General features: G+C 40.7%; 1 protein-coding gene across 1 annotated transcript; it reads left to right on the plus strand.

Annotated features, from left to right (window-relative positions):
* Positions 1–188: 188 nt before the first annotated feature.
* Positions 189–11,277, plus strand: LOC106093632 (protein croquemort). Its single transcript, XM_059365413.1, has 5 exons — positions 189–317; positions 3,980–4,285; positions 4,388–5,184; positions 5,250–5,343; positions 11,035–11,277. Exons 1-5 carry the CDS (start codon positions 189–191, stop codon positions 11,275–11,277), a joined length of 1,569 nt encoding a protein of 522 aa, XP_059221396.1.
* The last annotated feature ends 11,153 nt before the right edge of the window (positions 11,278–22,430 follow it).

Below are 22,430 nucleotides of genomic sequence, written 5' to 3' on the forward strand. Positions count from 1 at the left end.
TTTGTGGCTTATACGGCTATCAATACCAAATAGTGCACTAAAATGTGTATAAACTGTTGCACGCAATAACAAAGTTTGTTAGTTTGCCGTCAACTTTTTTAACAGAGGGTCGAAATTTCAAATATATTTGCAGTCTCATCTGCAATCGAGGATTTCGTTGTCCAATTTGAAAAAGTGATTTCTTTAGAATGTGTTGCCGTTGCTGCAGTGTTCGACAACAAAAAATTTGGGTATTCACCCTGGGGAGTATATTTACGATACTTGGAATTCTTTTGGTACCATTTTGGCCACAATGGTCGGAGCAAATAGTGAAATCGGTAAATTAATAGAAAAAAATTAAACAAACATAGGTATAAGAGCAAAAAAAAGTGAAACGTGAAACCAACATTTTTAGGCAGAATACAAATATTTTGCTAAAGAAGTGAATAATAAACAAGTAAAAGCGTGCTAAGTTCGGCCGGGCGGAATCTTATATACCCTCCATCATGGATCGCATTTGTCGAGTTTTTTTCCCGGCATCTCTTCTTAGAAAAAAAAGGATAAAAGAAAAGATTTGCTTTGCTATTAGAGCGATATCAAGATATGGTCCGGTTTGGACCACAATTGAATTATATGTTGGAGACCTGTGTAAAATGTCAGCCAATTCGAATAAGCACTGCGCCCTTTGGGGACTCAAGAAGTAAAATAGAGAGATCGATTTATATGGGAGCTCTATCAGGCTATAAACCGATTCAGACCATAAGAAACACATATGTTGATGGTCATGAGAGGATCCGTCGTAAAAAATTTCAGGCAAATCGGATAATAATTGCGACCTCTAGAGGCTCAAGAAGTCTAAATCCCAGATCGGTTTATATGGCAGTTATATCAGGCTATGAACCGATTTGAACCTTTTTTGGCACAGTTGTTGGAAGTCATAATAAAATACGTCATGCACAATTTCAGCCAAATCGGGGAGGAATTGAGCCCCCTAGAAGCTCAAGAAGTCAACTCCCCAAATCGGTTTATATGACAGCTATATCAGGTTATTGACCGATTTCAACCACACATGGCACAGTTGTTGGATATAATAACAAAACACGTCGTGCAACATTTCATTCCAATCGGATAAGTATTGCGCCCTCTAGAGGCTCAGGAAGTCAAGACCCAAGATCGGTTTATATGGCAGCTATATCAAAACATGGACCGATATGGCCCATTTACAATCCCAACCAACCTATACTATTAAGAAGTATTTGTGCAATATTTCAAGCGGCTAGCTTTACTCCTTCGAAAGTAAGCGTGCTATCGACAAACAGACGGACGGACGGACATGGCGAGATCGACATAAAATGTCACGACGATCAAGTATTTATATACTTTATGGGGTCTCAGACGAATAGTTCGAGTAGTTACAAACAGAATGACGAAATTAGTATACCCCCCATCCTATGGTGGAGGGTATAAAAACGGCTGAACCGATTACCTTCAAATTTTCACAGATAGGGTAGGTTGGTCTGGAAGAAAACATAGGCTATATAATTTTTTGATATCGGAAGGGGAGCGGACCCTCCCCAAAAGTACTACTCAAAAATAAAAGTAGACCGATCGAAACAATATGGTACTCAAATGAAAGGTATTCAGGAGTAGAGTACGAATTTCATATAAAAAATTGGGTTCAAATGACTAGCGGGCCGCCCCAACTTCAAAACTCCCTAAAATAGGTTTTTTGGACGATCATGACAATATGGGACTCAAATGAAAGGTATTCGGGAGTAGATTGCGAATATGGTCAGGAAGGAGAAAGAAGACTTTATATTTTGTTGATTTCGGAAGGGGGGCGGACCCTCCCCCGTTACCCAAAAACACAACCAAAAATCAAAAGTGGACCGATCGCTACAATATGGGTATCAAATCGAAGGTATTGGAAAATAAAATGCGAATATGGTATTAAAATTGGGGTCTAAGTACCCATCGGGCCGCCCAACTCCAAAATTCTTCCAAACAGACATACTGGACGTTCATGTCAATATGGGCCTCAAAAGAAAGATATTCGGGAGTAGATTACAAATCTGGCTTACAAAATCAGATCGAAGTATAGGGGGTCAAAAACGCCTTAAATGGGTATATGACCCATCATGACTATATGGGACCCAGTTGTTTTGTTAGCTTCGTAGAATCAAAAACGACTGAACTAATTTTTACAGATTGTGTAAGTTTGTCTGGAAGGAAACGTAGCCTTTATAATTTTTAGATATCATATGGGGGCGGTCCACCCCCCCCTTACACCAAAAACGCCATCCAAAACCAATAGCGGACCGAAAGGTACAATATGGGTGTTAAATGAAAGATATTGTATTATTAAAATTTGGGTCCAAGTACCCAGCGGGTCTCCCCAACCCAAAAACTTCTCTAAACAGATATATTCGACGGTCATGTCAATATGGGCCTCAAATGAAAACTATTCAACAGTAGATTACAAATGTGGCATTAAAAAATTAGGTCCAAGTATTGGGAGGTCGCTCCACCCCCAAAAATCCCCAAACGGGCATATTAGCCGACCATGTCTATATGGAACTCAAATGAAACGTATTTGCGAGTAGATTACTAAACTCACATTAAAATTTGTGTTAAAGTCTAGGTGGCGCTTTTCTTTCCAAAAATAAGCCAAATAGGTTGATTGACCCATTATGACAATATGGGACTCAAATGAAAGTTAATTTATTTCCAAAAATAAGTCAAATGGGTTGATTGACCCATTATGACAACATGGGACTCAAATGAAAAGTATTTGAGAGTAGAAAACGAATTTGATATCCAATTTTGGAGCCATGTGTTTTGGGGGTACGCCCTAAGTGCCCCTAAACTTAACTTCATTTCCGATTATGGCAATATGCAGCTCAAATCAACGATATTTGGGAGTAAATAACGAATTTGATATCTATCTTATGGGCTTAGTGCCGGTGGGCGCTTCAGCCCGAAAACACCCTCCAAATATTTCATATTTACTGACCATTTCAATATGGAGCTCACATTAAATGGATTTGGGAATGCAGCACGAATTTGATATCCATATTTGAGTCGAAATTTCTGAGTGCACCCCTAAAAAGCACGTGTCATTACCCTAATTTTCAAAACTACCAGATCTCGGAGATTGGGAATGCGATTCGTGTGAAATTTTTTATACCCTCCACCGTAGGATGGGGGTATAAAAATATCGTCTTTCTGTTTGGAACTATTCGAAATATCCGTCTGAGACCCCATAAAGTATATATATTCTTGATCGTCGTGACATTTTATGTGGATATAGCCATGTCCGTCCGTCTGTCTGTCCGTCCGCCTGTCCGTCCGTCCATCCGTCCGTCTATCCGTCCGTCTGTCCGTCCGTCAGTCCGTCTGTCTATCGATAGCACGCTTACTTTCGAAGGAGTAAGCTAGCCGCTTGAAATTTTGCAAGCGGTCGGTAGGGATTGTAAATGGGCCAAATCGGTCCATGTTTTGATATAGCTGTCATATAAACCGATCTTGGGTCTTGACTTCTGGAACCTTTAGAGGGCGCAATTCTTATCCGATTGGAATGAAATTTGGCACGACGTGTTTTGTTATGACTTCCAACAACTGTGCCAAGTATGGTTCAAATCCTTTCATAACCTGATATAGCGGCCATATAAACCGATCTGGGGACTTGATTTCTTCTAGAGGGCGCAATTCTGCTAGATGGCGCAATTCCTCTTCGATTTGCCTGAAATTATGCATGGTGTATTTTATTATGACTTTCAACAACTGTGCCAAATAAGGTTCAAATCGGTCAATTACATGATATAGCTGCCATATAAACCGATCTGGGATCTAGACTTCAGGAAAAGAACTCGACATATGCTATCCATGGTGGAGGGTATATAAAATTCAGCCCGGCCGAATTTAGCACGGTTTTACTTGTTTATCCTTATTCAGAATCAGTTGCACTTGTCTTATGTATGTTTCTTTACTTTTTTTACAGATGTTTCCCTTAGCTCCTAATTCTTTCATCTACAATCGCTGGGTTGAAACACCACTGCCACTTTATATGAAATTTTTCCTCTATAATTGGACTAACCCCGAGGAGGTTAACAATCCTAATGTCAAGCCCAATTTTCAATCGCTTGGCCCATATTCCTTTCTAGATTATAAAGTCAAAGAAGATTTTGAATGGGATGATGTCAGAAATTGGGTAACATATTATGGTCTACGTACTTGGACATTTGATCAGTCATTGTCGAATGGCAGCTTGGATGATATTATAACAGTGCCACATTTTCCCTCGACGGTGAGTAAAGAAAACAAAAATATATAAATAATTTTAGCTTTTTTAAGTCAGAAATGAAATGCTGGCTCTATTTTAATTGAAAACTTTACTGTCCCATTTCAGGCTGCTTCTCGCATCTCCCGCAAAATGCATCCGATTCTGCGCAAAATTGTTAATTTTGCCCTAAATCGTGAAGGTGGTAAAATGGCCATTACCCATACCGCCATTGACTGGCTATTTAATGGCTTCTTAGATGACCTATTGGACTTTGCTTATCTCCTGCACTCGCCTCTGGCTCCTTTGGAAACCAACTACTTTGCCTGGTTCTATGGCCGCAACAATACCAAGGAAGTCGAGGGCAGTTTCACCGTTCACACGGGCAAGGGAGATTTACCACAAATGGGCGATCTTAAAATGTTAAATGGTTCAGGTCACACCGGCTATTGGGAAGGCGACTGTGGTAAAATAAATGGCAGCACTGGTGAATTATGGTCACCGGGCAAAAAGTGGGATGACCCTGTTTCAGTCTTCATATACGATGCCGCTCGTTATTTGAATATATTTGCCAAAACCAATGAAACTTATCGTGGGCTAGATGTTAGACGTTATGAGTCCACCGATCAGACATTTGACAGTGGCCACATAGCACCCGATACCAAGTGTTTTTGTGTTAAGGGCAACGATTGTCCCAAGAATGGTGTGGTAGACTATTCTCCCGTTACCTACCGCGCACCGGTTTATATATCTCATCCGGATTTCTATATGGCTGATCCTTCGTTTATAGAGAATACCACAGGTCTTAATCCAAATGCTGAGAAACATGGCACCCATGTGCTGATAGAGCCCATATTGGGCATACCAATGCAAGTAAAGGGTAGGGTTTTGGTTAGTCTGTATGTGGAAAGAGACGAGATGTTGGAGTAAGTGAAAATTATGCAAAATTTTATTACAGATTGATGGATTTTTTTTTTTTGATTTTTTGCAGCTTATACCGAGATACTGCCTACAACTTCTATGCTCCACTGCTTGCAATAACCATTGATGCGGATATACCAGATGACTTCCTACGCTTAGCCAAGGTAAATCAGTTCAAATTGTATAGAATTTTAACTCCTAAGCCAGTAATCGGCTTGTTGTGGGCTCTAAATACCGAAAAGAAGAAAAGATCTAAGTCAGGAATTCCGTGCTACTAACAAAATCTTTAATTGTTCTCCAAAGCACGCCTCTAAGGAGGTAAATGTCTGGTATCGTATTCCCACCTAAGTGACAATATCTGTTAGCCGTAAAAAATCGAGCAATGAAATGCTCCAACGCACTGTGGGATAGAATCGAAAAACCAAGTAAAAAATATGCCATTTGAGAACGGATAGAGATAAATTTGAAATGGTTAGAGCAGAGGTGTTAACGGATCATATGCAAAATTTGAAGGCCCTAGGCGGTACGGGCGCCTCTTGGGAGGCCAATAAAGTTGGTCACCTTGGCATTTCGAATACATGTTCTTCATTTGAGGTTTTTTCAACCTTAATTTTTTCTTGTAGAAGCTTGCGCCACTCGAAACTCTTCTTCAATTTACCCCAGATCGGTCCAGATTTGGATATAACTGGGTAACTAGGGTCTTGAGCCCATTAAAGGGGGGCATTTAATGCCCGATTTCGCTGAAACATGTTTATCGACGGTAGTCCTCTGGCCTTCACTGACAAAACGTCTGATCCTACATTCACTCATACTCCGTCATGGCTCGTCAACCAAACAATGCGTATCGTACCTTACTAAGAAAAGGCGTTTATCTCCTTCTTACACTCTAAGACCGTTATTGACCTTACAGTCCAGACTGTTTTGGCTCTGCTGGCCTCACACTCGATGTTAACTCCATACCACCTGACGCATTTCATGGTTATGGTCGGGCTGTCGAAAACACACCGTAGTCCCTATATTCTCAATTTAAGCCCCCTGGCCGAGTAGGCTTTGACCCAACTTATCCAATGCCAGAGTTCCGTCAATCCAAAACTGTGCAGCTGGCAGCAGTGTCTCGCACTCGACCTCATATGTTGTCTCAGGTATCCGATCTGTGACCTGCTTCTATCCTCTATCCATTCGCCCATTGCCTTAAGTTTCATAGCCGCAGGGCTGACTCACATTAATTTAATTTCTATGTCTATGGATCGGACATCTCTAGTGTCCTAATGGAAGTATTCATTCGCCCCGCATGTGCCAACACCGCATGTTCTCTGAACCTGGTGTATTATCCTTACACTTTTTCTTCATCGCAGTCCACCAAACTACAGAGGCTTAAGAAAATATTGGTCTAATCACACTCCTGTAGAGCCAGTAGACTATCGTTGGAATCAGGCCCCATTTCGAACCTAAGGTCCGTCTACGTTGTGCCCAACATCTGTGAGCCTTCTAGGTACGCTCCTGAATGTGACAATTCCAATTTAGTTTCAATATCACTCCTAAGTATTTAACCTCGTCGGATACGGAAATCGGTCTGTTGAGGATACGATTTCCGATCCCTTGTTTTCTGAGCCAACATTGAGACCCCTAGGTCTAGCCCAATTATACTCCATCTCCAAGCACCTTTCAGCCTTTCTGCAAAGCTGCATTCGATCCTTACCCCTTAGAACGACAATAACTTCGTCGGCGTATCAGACACGTGCAAATCCCTTCTCAGTCAGCTGCTGTTATAGGTAATTTATGGTGGTCACCCATAAGAGGATCCGGTCCAACTAGAGCTGGTCTAAGGATTGGATCAGGGAGTCGTTCCGTACATTGCTAATAGACCCCTCGAAGTCAATGCGTACTCGCACTGTGTACGTCTTGGCATCGAAGGATTTTTATACCCTACACCACTATTGTAGTACAGGGTATTATAACTTAGTTCATTTGTTTGTAACACCCAAAAGGAAGAGAGATAGACCCATTGATAAGGATACCGATCGACTCAGAATCACTTTCTGATTCGATTTAGCTATAACCGTCTGTCTGTCTGTCCGTCCGTCTGTCCGTCTGTCTGTCCGTCTGTCTGTCCGTCTGTCTGTCCGTCTGTCTGTCCGTCTGTCTGTCCGTCTGTCTGTCCGTCTGTCTGTCCGTTTGTCTGTCCGTTTGTCTGTCTGTCCGTCTGTCTGTCTGTCCGTCTGTCTGTCCGTCTGTCCATGTTAATTTGTGTACATACTGCAGGTCGCAATTTTCATCCGATCGTCTTCACATTTGGTATGGGAATGTTTTTCGGCCTAGAGACGAAGCCCATTGAAATTCGAAAAAATCGGTTCAGATTTGGATATAGCTCCCATACATATGTTCGACCGATTTGCAGACATGCAGCAATAAAATGGTCATTTGTAAACCGATTCGAGATAAACCGAACCGAGATTGTCGTCAATGTCCTTCGCGCTTGAACAATACAAAGTATCTTGCCCAAGTCATCCTCTGAGAAGTCTTCCGATTTTTGTCCAGTTGGTTTTCATCTTATTGCCACATCTTAAACTTCCTGTCTAATCCTATTGAAGGTAGCGGTGTCACCAATATTAAGTGCTATTGAGTCGTTAAAAGACCCCCGTAGCGCAGACGTTAGCATATACGTTTGTGACACTGATCTCCCGGGTTCGAATCCTAGCGAGAACAACAGAAAACAATTTTCAGCGGTGGTTATACCCTCCTAATGCTGGCAATATTTGTGAGGAACTATGCCATTTGAAAACAACTAAAAGCATGCTAAGTTCGGCCGGGCCGAATCTTTTTCCGGAATCTCTTTTTAGGTAAACAAAGGATAAACAAGTAAAAGCGTGCTAAGTTCGGCCGGGCCGAATCTTATATACCCTCCACCATGGATCGCATTTGTCGAGTTCTTTTCCCGGCATCTCTTCCTAGGCTAAAAAGGATATAAGAAAAGAGTTGCTCTGCTATTAAAACGATATCAAGGGGGGCTCACGAAGTAAAATAGGGAGAACGATTTATATGGGATCTGTATCGGGCTATAGACCGATTCAGAACATAATAAACACGTTTGCTGATGGTCATGAGAGGATACGTCGTACAAAATTTCAGGCATATCGGATAATAATTGCGACCTCTAGGGGTCAAGAAGTCAAGATCCCAAATCGGTTTATATGGCAGCTATATCAGGTTATGAACCGATTTGAACCTTATTTGACACAGTTGTTGAAAGTAAAAATTAAATACGTCATGCAAAATTTCAGCCAAATCGGATAGGAATTGCGCCCTCTAGAAGCTCAAGAAGTCAAATCCCCAGATCTGTTTATATGACAGCTATATCAGGTTATGGACCGATTTGAACCATACTTGGCACTGTTGTTGGATATCATAACAAAACACGTCGTGCAAAATTTCATTTCAATCGGATAAGAATTGCGCACTCTAGAGGCTCAAGAAGTCAAGACCCAAGATCGGTTTATATGGCAGCTATATCAGGTTACGGACCGATTTGAACTATACTTGGCACAGTTGTTGTATATCGTAACAAAACACGTCGTGCAAAGTTTCATTCTGATCGGATAAGAATTGCGCACGCTAGAGGCTCAAGAAGTCAAGACCCAAGATCGGTTTATATGACAGCTATATCAGGTTATGGACCGATTTGAACTATACTTGGCACAGTTAATGGATATCATAGCAAAACACGTCATGCAAAATTTCATCCCAATCGGATAAGAATTGCGCACTCTAGAGGCTCAAGAAGTCAAGACCCAAGATCGGTTTATATGGCAGCTATATCAAAACATGAACCGATATGGCCCATTTACAATACCAACCGACCTACACTAATAAGAAGTATTTGTGCAAAATTTCAAGCGGCTAGCTTTACTCCTTCGGAAGTTAGCGTGCTTTCGACAGACAGACGGACGGACGGACGGACGGACGGACAGACGGACGGACATGGCTAGATCGACATAAAATGTCACGACGATCAAGAATATATATACTTTATGGGGTCTCAGACGAATATTTCGAGTAGTTACAAACAGAATGACGAAATTAGTATACCCCCCATCTTATGGTGGAGGGTATAAAAAGTATTGATATGCTATTGGAGCTATATCATGTCCGATTCGGACCTTCAAATATGAACGTTGGAGACCATAGTAGAAGTCATTGTGTAAAATTTCACCCAATTCAAATAAAAATTTCGCCCTTTAAGGACACAAGAAGTAAATGGGGAGATTGGATTATGTGGGAGTCGGATAAGAATTGCGCCCTCTAGTGGCTCAAGAAGCCAAGATTCAATATCGTTTTGTATGGCAGCTATATCAGATTATGAACAGATTTGAACCATACTCGGCACAGTTATTGGAAGTCATAACATAGCACTTCAGGCAAAATTTCAGCCAAATCGGACAATTATTGTGCCCTCTAGAGGCTGAAGAAGTCAAGACCCTAGATCGGTTTATATCACAGCTATATCATGTTAAAGATTGATGATTTTAACCATACTTAGAAGAGCTATTGGAAGTCATAACAAAACTTACGAAAAATTTCTGCTAAATCGCATAAGAACTGAGCCCTCTGGTGGCTTAAGAAGTCAAGATCCAAGATCGGTTTATATGGCAGCTGTATCAAAATATGGACCGATATTGCCCGTTTACAATCCTAACTGACCTACAATAATAGGAAATTTGTGCAAAATTTGAAGCGGCTAGCTAAACTCCATCAAAAGTTAACGTGCTTTCACCGACAAACGGACGGACATGACTAGATCGACTTAAAATGTCACGACGATCAAGAATATATATATATATATTGGGTTGCCCAAAAAGTAATTGCGGATTTTTCATATAGTCGGCGTTGACAAATTTTTTCACAGCTTGTGACTCTGTAATTGCATTCTTTCTTCTGTCAGTTATCAGCTGCTACTTTTTGCTTGCTTTAGAAAAAAAGTGTAAAAAAAGTATATTTGATTAAAGTTCATTCTAAGTTTTATTAAAAATGCATTTACTTTCTTTTAAAAAATCCGCAATTACTTTTTGGGCAACCCAATACTTTATGGGTTATTAGACCAATATTTCGAAGGGTTACAAACGGAATGACGAAATTAGTAAACCCCCATTCTGTGGTGGAGGGTATAAGAAAATAAATGGTATGGCAGCCATGTAAAAACTTCTGCCCAACATTCCTTAATGGAATGTTTATGGGTAACTTTGCATTAGGTCGTTAGTATTCAAGTATTCCGGCAGGGCTTGGTCCCATTTAGTAATAGTGGTACTACCCCACGAAATGTGGTTTTCGGGTTTTCCTACCTCACCAGTCTGAGTGGCGGTGTCTGGAAGTCGAAAGGCATATAAATATGCTTCACCGTTTCCCTGTCTCATAACTGTTGCATCCGTCGTTGACAACTCTGGAGAAAAAATATTGGGTTGCCCAAAAAGTAATTGCGGATTTTTTAAAAGAAAGAAAATGCATTTTTAATAAAACTTAGAATGAACTTTTTTTACACTTTTTTCTAAAGCAAACTAAAAGTAACAGCTAATAACTGACAGAATAAAGAATGCATCACAGAGTCACAAGCTGTGAAAAAATTTGTCAACGCCGACTATATGAAAAATCCGCAATTACTTTTTGGGCAACCAATATAATTTAAATTTTTATGACAAATAACGCAGTTCCACGGCCGAGCTGGCGTGTTAGCATACAATAATTGGCATTTGATATGGTTCACTCCAGAAATCTTGTTTTTATTATAAAAATTTTACCTAGCATTTAGTCTTTTTTCCCACAAATTTCAATGTTTTCCTGTTTTTTATTTGGTTGTTTTTTAGTTTGTATTGAGTATACCCGCTATAGGACGATATATTGGAGTAGCTCTCCTGGTTATTGGGGTTATTATGATTTCGGTTGGCATTTACGTAACGAAAACTCACAAATGGCGTGGAGATTTCTACCCAGAAGAATCAATAGAAACGCCAGAACGAAAAAAATCTAATGAAAATTTAGGTGTGAAAAAATCTAGTGATCCTCCCGTGTCAGCTGAGAAGTTGGAAACAAATGGCAAGACTGAATAGGCATGAATTTTGTCTATAAAACCTAAAAACGAAACCAACTGCCTATTTAATGTTAAGTACTTTAAGTTGTTATTACATTTAATTATTATAAAAGATATTCGGAGTATGTGATTTATGGTAGTTAGTTTATATTTTATAAATATAATTGTATAAATAGAAATAAGATTTAATTTTTGTAAAAAAAAAAAATAAAAATTCTATGTTTAATACAATTGATTAAGATCATAAGCGACAACACTTTCTTGCGATTAGCATGCCTTAAAGAATTTTTACAAGTAAAAGAGTGCCTTGTTTGGGCGGGCCGATTCTTATATACCCTCCACTTCAAGTTCTTAAAAAATTAACTTTCTTAAGCAACTTTAGCTTTTCTTTTATTAACTCTTCCAGTTGTATTTCAATTATATAACATGTTTATCAAGAAACAAATATTCAATGTTTCCGGTAATATTTAGAAATGTCCAACTGCGTAATAAACAAATCAAATGTAATTTGAGCAAAACGACCTTTTTTCAGTTGTAACTTAACGCCGTATCGCCCATCATAGTTCATGCTTTCACGTAAGGGGCCAAGTGACTTGCATGCTGTAAATTAAAAATTTTGAAAAATTAAAAAAAAGAGTTTAATGCCAAAAAGGTTAAAGAAAAAGTTGCACATGTCACACAACATTGACAAAAATATATGGCTATTAAACATGCAAACTTACGTTTTTAGTGAAAGGAATTCAAAGTCTCTCATGTTAGCTAGTTAAAAAATTTTTGCCCATATTTTTGATATTTTAAGTAAACTAAGGTAAAATGTCAAATGAAACCAGTAAGGAAAGGCAAAATTCGGGCGGTGCCGACTTTATAATACCATACACCTACTCTATAAATAAAAATAAGGGGGTTACATCTATATCTGAACCAATTTTTAAGGGACCTCGGCGGAAGTATCCAGATGTGAGTTATGATTATATTGGGTTGCCCAAAAAGTAATTGCGGATTTTTCATATAGTTGGCGTTGACAAATTTTTTCACAGCTTGTGACTCTGTAACTGCATTCTTTCTTCTGTCAGTTATCAGCTGTTACTTTTAGCTTGCTTTAGAAAAAAAGTGTAAAAAAAGTATATTTGATTAAAGTTCATTCTAAGTTTTATTAAAAATGCATTTACTTTCTTTAAAATATCCGCAATTACTTTTTGGGCAACCCAATATTTGATTTTTTGTTTCCCAAACATCCCATTGCGGAACAAATTTGAGGGAAACTAACTTCTCACAATATCACTTGAGTGCTGCCCGCTTCAAATTAAAGCTCAATGATAAGGGGACCTCCTGTTTTATGCCAAGTCCGAACGGCGTATCACCGAAAAGTGACAACTCTTGGTTGAGAAGTTGTACATGGCTGAAATACTCACATATGTCGCCAGCATTTGGTGTGGGGATAACCACAGCTGAAAAATGTTTTAAGTTGTTCTCGCCGGCAGGATCTGAACCCGGACGCTTGGGCATGATAGGCGGGCATGCTAAGCTATGCCACACGGTGGCTCCCAGAAGTATCCAGTAGCTTATCCAGATAGATTTTTAAAATGTCTGCATCAAATTTCGAGCAAAGCTAAATGTAATAACTACGGTTGACAAATGACAACAAATTACCCAAAATGAGACGAATTACCCAAAATGCGACAAACATATACATATACTTAAGCTGAGTCGACTTCGACCGAACATTGCGGAATTCATCAAGGAAAGCGTTGTACAAAATTTTGGAAAGATTGGTCAATAAATGCGCTTGCAGTGCGTCTAGGAGTAACAACTTAAAAGGCGTTGAGTTCGGCCGGGCCGAACTTGGGATACCCACCACCTCGGGTATATATGTAAACCATCTTTCGTCAAAATACGCTGCAAATTGCAAACCTTACGTCCCATAGCAGTTATATCGAAATATGTTCCGATTTGGACCATATACTAATAAGTACAAGTCATTGTTCAATTGTGTATAACAAAATATTGGTATTTTTAGTAGCTATATCTAAAATAAAACGATCTGAACCATTCACAACATGGATGTAGAAAAGCCTTACATAAGTCAATGTGTCAAATTTCAGTTAAATCGGATTATACAAGCGCCTTTTATGGGACCAAGACTTTAAATCGAGATATCGGTTTATATGGCAACTATTTGCAAATCTTGATCGATCTAGACCAAATTGCAGAAATATATTGAGGGGCTTATCCTAACTCTCTGTCTCAAAGTTAGGCAACATCGGGCAATAAATGCGCTTTTTATGGGCCCAAAACATTAAATTAAGAGATCGGTCTATAAGGCAGCTACATCCAAATCTGAACCGATTTGAGCCAAATTGAAGAAGGATGTCGAAGGGCCAAACACAACTCACTGTCCCAAATTTCATTAAAATCGGATAATAAATGTGACTTTTATGGGCCTAAGACCCTAAATCGGAGGATGGGTCTACATGGCAGCTACATCCAAACCTGGACCGATTTGGGCCAAATTAACTTCGGATGTCGAGTGGCCTAACACAACTGACTGCCCCAAATTTCAGCAAAATCGGATAATAAATGTGGCTTTTATGGGCCTAAGACCCTAAATCGGAGGTTCGGTCTATATGGCAGCTATATTCAAATCTGGACCGATGTGGGGCAAATTGACGAAGAATGGCGAAGGACCTAGTACAACTCACTTTCCCAAATTTCATTAAAATCGAATAATAAATGTGGCTTTTGTGGGCCAAAGACCCTAAATCGGAGGTTCGGTCTATATGGCAGCTATATCCAAATCTGGACCGATCAGAGCCAAATTGACAAAGTATGTCAAAGGGCCCAACACAAATCACTGTCCCAAATTTCATAATAAATGTGGCTTTTATGGCCCTAAGACCCGAAATCGGCGGTTCGGTCTATGTGGCAGTATAATCCAAACTTGGACCGATCGGAGCCAAATTGTCTAAGGATGTCAAAGGGCCCAACACAACTCACTATCCCAAATTTCATAATAAATGTCTATATGGCAGCTATTATCCAAATCTGGACCGACCTGTGCTATAATGCAGAAGTATGTCAAGGGGCTTAACCTACCTTACTGTTCCAAATTTCGGCGACATCGGACAATAAATGCGCCTTTTATGGCCCTAAGACTCTAAATTGGAGGTTCGGTCTATATGACAGCTATATCCAAATCTGGACCGATGTGGGGCAAATTGACGAAGGATGGCGAAGGGCCTAGTACAACTCACCGTCCCGAATTTCAGCAAAATCAGATAATATATGTGGATTTTATGGGCTTAAGACCCTAGATTGGAGGATCGGTCTACATGGCAGCTACATCCAAAACTGGACCGATTTGGACACAACTCACTGTTCGAAATTTCAGCAAAATAGGATAATAAATGTGGCTTTTATGGGCCTAAGACCTCAAATCGGAGGATCGGTCTATATGGCAGCTATATCCAAATATCAACCAGGCTGGGCCAAATTGACGAAGAATGTCGAAGAGCCTAGTACAACTCACTTTCCCAAATTTCATTAAAATCGGATAATAAATGTGGCTATTATGGGCCTAAGACCCTAAATCGGAGGATGGGTCTATATGGCAGATATATCCAAATCTGAACCGATCTGGACCAAATTGACTTAGGATATCGTAGGGCCTAACACAACTCGCTGTTCCAAATTTCAGCAAAATCGGATAATAAATGTGGCTTTTATGGACCTAAGACCCTAAATCGGAGGATCGGTCTATATGGCAGCTATATCCAAATCTGGATCGATCTGGGCCAAATTGACGAAGGATGTCGAAGGGCCTAATGCAACTTACTGTCCCAAATTTTATTAAAATCGGATAATAAATGTGGCTTTTATGGGCCTAAAACCCAAAATCGGATGATCGGTTTATATGGGGGCTATATAGCCCATCTTCGAACTTAACCTACTTATGGACAAAAAAAAAAGAATATGTGCAAAGTTTCAGCTCAATATCTCTACTTTTAAAGACTGTAGCGTGATTTCAACAGACAGACGGACGGACATGTCTAGATCGTCTTAGATTTTTATGCTGATCAAGGATCCGTCATAACAAAACACGTCGTGCAAAATTTGATTTCAATCGGATAAGAATTGCGCTCTCTAGAGGCTCAAGAAGTCAAGACCCAAGATAGGTTTATATGGCAGCTATATCAAGTTATGGACCGATTTGAACCATACTTGGCACAATTGTTGGATATCATAACAAAACACGTCGTGCAAAATTTCATTCCAATCGGATGAGAATTGCGGACTCTAGAGGCTCAAGAAATCAAGACCCAAGATAGGTTTATATGGCAGCTATATCAAAACATGGACTGATATGGCCCATTTACAATACCAACCGACCTACACTAATAAGAAGTATTTGTGCAAAATTTCAAGCGGCTAGCTTTACTCCTTCGGAAGATAGCGTGCTTTCGACAGACAGTCGGACGGACGGACGGACTGACAGACGGACGGACATGGCTATATCGACATAAAAAGTCACAACGATCAAGAATATATATACTTTATGGGGTCTCAAACAAATATTTCGATTAGTTACAAACAGAATGACGAAATTAGCATACCCCCATCCTATGGTGTAGGGTATAAAAAGTAAAAGTTTGAAATAGGCAGTTAATAAATGAGTCAAATGTTTTGATGACATTTTCCAATCAAAATATTATTAACATTTGACTTAATCAAAAGCACGCAAAGGTTAATTTGTTATTTTGCCAAGGAGAAATAAATAAATGCCAACTTTATTGAGGGTAAATAAACGAATGAGCCACATAAGATGGGGTCGGAAAGTGGTAAAAGGATCTCTAAATGTGCTTGAGGAATAAATCTTTGCCCAGATTATCATTGAAAAATTTGGTCAAGCTATGACCAATAACCCGGAGTAACCGTAGGGCGGAGGTTAGCATGTTAGCCTATGACGCTTAACGTCTGGATACCTTTGTGAGATACTTTACCATTTCATATGGCAGCCACATAAAAACTTCTTCCCTTCCAAAAAGGAGGCCCCTTATCAATGAGCTTAAATCGTGAATTAGACACCACTCATTTTTATGTTAGAAGTTTGCTCCTGTTCCTTAGTGGAATGTTCATGGGCAAATTTGCAAACAATTTGCATGACGAACAACCCAGGGTTTCCTAAAACACTGAGTCCATACTGAAACCTTATGGCAGCCTTGCAACCAAAATTACTTCCATTTATAACCCCCAAAATGCTTTCTCTTGTTTCCAAGTAACTCTCCTATTCATATAAAATAATTTATTCATTCACACTCTTGGAATGGACAAACAAAAGCCTGTCAAATGCTTCACACTTCAATTCCAAATGATCCTTGTGTCCTAGTGCAATAATAACGCAAGAATCAAAGCAATTTATCTAAGCCATACATCAACACTTGAGTGTTGTCATCCTTTAATGCAAGTTATGTATGCATGCAGACTGACTGAATCCTTACTGAGTGAGATAAGCAAAGGACAAATCAAATGTAAACAACAAATATTGCAAACTATTTAAAATGACATTTTATTGTGTGTTTTCACAATAAAAGTGTGGAAGACATTTGCATATTAAATTATTTGTATGCCTTGTGTGTGTGTGTGTATGTGTGGTAAGTGCTAATGTTAAATGTTGGTCGATGGAAAACAATGTCTTGGATTTTTGGGTGAAGCATACCCTACACCTAGGCAAGATGCTGTAACATAATGAATTTGATCATTTTAAGCCCCAGTGAGGAAAATGAAGCAAGCGATGGGAAACAATTTCTTTTGTCCTTGATTTCATTTAGCCATATAAAGTTACTTACTGAAATCACCTCACATTCCCAACGAAGATACATTGAATTATTAGTACTTGAATTTATATTGAACATAGTAGTTCGTCTCCAGTTCACCGACGCTATTGCCCGCAGGAGAACCCTACCGAATGAACAAATAGAACAGTCAAGACGATGATTTTTCATATTTCTAAAAACTAGCATGGTAGATGGGACGAACACCTTTCAGAGATCAGCTTGGCCCTCAACACCAGCACATCAGATTTCACTGGACATATCCCTGCCTACCTATTGCATGTATGCGAACAGTGACACGCGCAGCGAAACAGAGTCCCGGCGACAAGGCCTCAGAACTACGAGATATATTCAAGATGTTACGAACTCGTCTAATGAAGGCCGGCGAAGACCAGTGCCAGACGACAGTGGAAGCCAACGATTGGGGATCTGGTCCTTTTGGGATAACTTCCGTTATCGACAGCCGTTGATGGATTTGCTGCAAACTATTGTAGCTCCAAATCTCGACGGCCCATCCAAGGTCCTCGACTTTCCATCACCGGTGATTGTCAAACTGCGTGGTCGAGATCGGGAAGACGTTCGAACTGCTCATATCAGCAAACTTAAGACAGAAGAATGTCTTGAGTTGGTTGAGATGAGCAGTGCGAACGTCTTCTCGATCTGACGGACGAACTAATATTGATAGAGTAGCCACTAATCATAAACTCTCTTTTCTCGCAGTTAACAGTTATGATATGGGTGTGGTATGCCATGATGGGTGTGCGTTATGCGCTTATAGCCACCATGAGCCGCAAGAAGCCAGCAATGAAGATCAAGGCCTATTATGAGGTCCAATCTCAGCGCCAGCATACCACGTCTACATCAACAACGACTGACACCCTTGTACCGCAAACCAGCCGATCGGTTTTCAGTTAACGTTCTACCAGGACTACAGCTTTCGCAGTCGTCAGGCCTTACCATGTAAGAATTCTGCAACAGACGGTCACTAACGTTCGGCGTGGGCTAGTAAGCCCGAGATTGCGTAGTCCAACCTCCCAAATCACGGCCACCGTACAATTAACATCCGACGATTAGGATACTCCACCACCTGAGGCGTTACACGTCGTGGTGTTGTCGTCTGATGAAAAGGTATTGTACCGTCGAATCCACCTACTCCACCATCCGAAGTGTCGTCGGTCGAGAGTTTGAGGGAATCTTCGGAGGAGGAACTGGGTGTAATAGACTCCGCACCCATAAGGACAATGTCTTCACTGTATGACGAGACAACGGAATCTTAGAAGGATAGTACTGCCGTATCCCTCCGAAAACCACGTCTTACGACGGTTCGTCCTGCTGGAACCCCGCCAACGCGTTTAGCCAGCCTGGTGGTCATCCCAACCGCGCCCCGAGTTCCGATTCCGGTGTAGCTATCGGTCGAAAATCAACGAGAGCTACGACGGCATATCTGAATCGCGAAGGCATCGACCCGCGGTAGAGACTACCGAAAGGAAGTGATATTTGTGTGTGGACGACGCTTCCGCATTATTGTCAATCGCCGTGACCAGGTTAGTATCAACCCTCCTGGGTGACAGTCGCTTGTTTGAATTGAACATTGATATTGAACATATGAACTATTGAAATGATTTTCTATTTGTCTGCCTTAGTCACTGACCTTCATCATATCCCAACTTAAATTCCCTTGTTTACAACATATGTGCAAAATAGTTCGAAAACAAGATCCCGTAGCAACAAACATCATAGCAAGTGGCTGCGATGATCAGATAAGTAAATACACATTGAGTATCGCGGAGTTGGTTACAACTTTTGGAGAAATAGTTCGAAAACAACAACAATCAACAAAAGTGTATATTGAGTGTTTTTATACCCTCCACCATAAGATGGGGGGTATACTAATTTCGTCATTCTGTTTGTAACTACTCGAAATATTCGTCTGAGACCCTATAAAGTATATATATTATTGATCGTCGTGAAATTTTATGCCGATCTAGCCATGTCCGTCCGTCTGTCCGTCCGTCCGTCCGTCCGTCCGTCCGTCCGTCCGTCTGTCTGTCGAAAGCACGCTAACTTCCGAAGGAGTAAAGCTAGCCGCTTGAAATTTTGCACAAATACTTCTTATTAGTGTAGGTCGGTTGGTATTGTAAATATGCCATATCGGTCCATGTTTTGATATAGCTGCCATATAAACCGATCTTGGGTCTTGACTTCTTGAGCCTCTAGAGTGCGCAATTCTTATCCGATTGGAATGAAATTTTGCATGAAGCGTTTTGCTATGAAATTCAACAACTGTGCTAAGTATAGTTTAAATCGGTCCATAACCTGATATAGCTGCCATATAAACCGATCTTGGGTCTTGACTTCTTGAGCCTCTAGCGTGCGCAATTCTTATCCGATTGGGATGAAATTTTGCACGACGTGTTTTGTTATGATATCCAACAAGTGTGCCAAGTATGGTTCAAATCGGTCCATAACCTGACATAGCTGCCATATAAACCGATCTTGGGTCTTGACTTCTTGAGCCTCTAGAAGGCGCAATTCTTATCCGATTGGAATGAAATTTTGCACGACGTGTTTTGTTATTATATCTAACAACTGTGCCAAGTATGGTTCAAATCGGTCCATAACCTGATATAGCTGCCATATAAACCGATCTTGGGTCTTGACTTCTTGAGCCTCTAGAGTGCGCAATTCTTATCCGATTGGAATGAAATTTTGCACGACGTGTTTTGTTACGATATCCAACAACTGTGCCAAGTATGGTTGAAATCGGTCCATAACCTTATATAGCTGTCATATAAACCGATCTTGGGTCTTGACTTTTTGAGCCTCTAAAGGGCGTAATTCCTATCCGATTTGAATGAGTTTTGGCACGTAGTATTTTGTTATGATATTCAACAACTGTTTCAAATAAGATTCAAATCGGTTCATAACCTGATATAGCTGTCATATAAACAGATCTGGGGACTTGACTTCTTGAGCTTCTAGAGGGCGTAATTCCTATCCGATTTGGCTGAAATTTTGCAAGACGTTTTTTATTGTTACTTTCAACAACTATGGCAAATAAAGTACAAGTCGGTTCATAACCTGATATAGCTGCCATATAAACCGATCTGGAATCTTGACTTCTTGAGCCTCTAGAGGTCGCAATTATTATCCGATTTGCCTGAAATTTTGTACGACGGATTCTATCATGACCATCAACATACGTGTTTATTATGATCAGAATCGGACCAAAGCCCGATACAGCTCCCATATAAATCGATCTCTCTATTTTACTTTTTGAGCTCACAAAGAGCGCAATTCTTATTCGAATTGGCTGACATTTTACACAGGTCTCCAACATATAATTTAATTGTGGTCCAAACAGGACCATATCTTGATATCGCTCTAATAGCAGAGCAAATCTTTTCTTATATCCTGTTTTGCCTAAGAAGACATGCCGGGAAGAGAACTCGACAAATGCGATCCATGGTGGAGGGTATATAAGATTCGGCCCGGCCGAACTTAGCACGCTTTTACTTGTTCATAATTGTTTATTGAGTGCCAAATATTGGGACTTATGCAGTTCTTTGGTGGGGACCAAACAGCAGCACAACGAGCACAACATCGTTGGGTACAAGGCTGTGCCAGCAGAACGAGTTGGTGATGCTGCCGAGGCGAAGTTGTCAACCGTAGCAGGCTATAAAATGCGTTGTGTGTGACGAAATGGGGTCAGTAGTTCAAGGAACAAAGATCACACAGGAAGCAAGTGAGTATAACCAACCAGTGAAAAAAATGGACCAAGTAAGCTAGGGAACAGAGATGGTGTCAATTTTAGACTCAGGGTTTTCCGATACCGTGCTTTTTCCTACTGTGTCTTCGACCCTTCTTACGTGGTGCCGTACCCGTAAGCAACCTTACCCAGATTCTCCTCGTGGCTTTGACTCTTCTTACGTGGTGACGTACCCGTAAGCACCATAAATCAGAAAGTTTTTGCTGTCGTGCGAGTCTACGTACGTGGCGATGTATCCATAATCGATATTACATAGATTTTTTCGTGTCTTCAGGTCCTCATGCGCGGTGACGTCCCCGTAAGCACCCTAACATTGAGCCTTTTTGCGTGTTCGAGTCTTCTTACTTGGCGACATACCCATGGCAGCCGGTTGTACGTACCGGATTGGCCCACTGGAGTTCTTCATCGGCAAGAGCTGGCGCCACAGTGTATAACACACTGCTACAACAACAACAAGATACTCGTAAACACTCTAACATTGGTTCTTCTCGTGATTTCTGAATTCTTCTCGTGTCCTTAAGCCTTCTTACGTATTAACGAACCCGTGAGCAACATATCAATAATTCTCTCCGTGTCTTCGAGTTTTCTCATGTGGTTAGATACCCGCAACCACCCTAACATTGATTCTTCTCGTATCTCTCGCCCAAACCGTGATGTTCCCGTAAGCACCCTAACATTGAGACTTCTGGCGTGTTCGAGTCTTCTTACTTGATGACATACCCATGGCAGCCGGTTGTACGTACCGGATTGACTCGATGGAGTTCTTCATCGGCAAGGGCTGGCGCCTCAATGTATAACACACTGCTACAACAACAAGATACCCGTAAACACTTTAACATTGATTCTTCTCATGGCTTCTGAATTCTTCTCTCGCCTTAAGTCTTCTTACGTATTGACGAGCCCGTGAGCAACATATCATTAATCCTCTCCGTGTCTTCGAATTTTCTCATGTGGTGACATACCCGCATGCACCCTAAAATTGATTTCTGCCGTGAGCAACATAAACTCGATTCTCTCCGTCACTTCTTACGCTGCGACGTACCCGTAAGCACTCTAATATCAATTATTCTTGGGTCTTCGAATCTTCTTAAGTGGTGACGTGCCCCTAAGAACCCTGACTTCGATTCTCTTCGTTTCTTCTTATGTGGTGACGTAGCCGTGAGCAACATGCCATTAGTTCTCCCAGTGTCTTCGGGTCTTCCTACGTAGTGGCGTACCCGTAGGCATCGTAGTCAGGTTATTTCACCAACTTCCAACCTTAAACTCGATTCTTTCAATGCCGTACAAGCATTCTTGTGCCATGATAAGGCCTTCACGCATTCACGACGTGTTCGTGAGCACCGTACACACTAGACGCGACCCCTAGCGACACATGGCCCAACGTCAGCTGCACATCATCGGCAACTTATTTAGAAATTTTCATACCCTCCACCATAAGATGGGGGTATACTAATTTCGTCATTCCGTTTGCAACTCCTCGAAATATTCGTCTAAGACCCCATAAAGTATATATATTCTTGAACGTCATGACATTTTAAGTCGAACTAGCCTTGTCCGTCCGTCTGTCTGTCGAAA

Source organism: Stomoxys calcitrans, chromosome 3, assembly GCF_963082655.1.
Source record: "Stomoxys calcitrans chromosome 3, idStoCalc2.1, whole genome shotgun sequence".
NCBI lineage: Eukaryota > Metazoa > Arthropoda > Insecta > Diptera > Muscidae > Stomoxys > Stomoxys calcitrans.

What these genes read in the sequence shown, in the direction of transcription:
- LOC106093632 (XM_059365413.1), top strand. Translation starts at nt 189, where the DNA reads ATGTGTTGCCGTTGCTGCAGTGTTCGACAACAAAAAATTTGGGTATTC. An exon ending in CGGAGCAAATAGTGAAATCG is followed by an intron (nt 318 to 3,979) that starts GTAAATTAATAG and finishes CTTTTTTTACAG; the next exon opens with ATGTTTCCCTTAGCTCCTAA. An exon ending in GAAAGAGACGAGATGTTGGA is followed by an intron (nt 5,185 to 5,249) that starts GTAAGTGAAAAT and finishes GATTTTTTGCAG; the next exon opens with CTTATACCGAGATACTGCCT.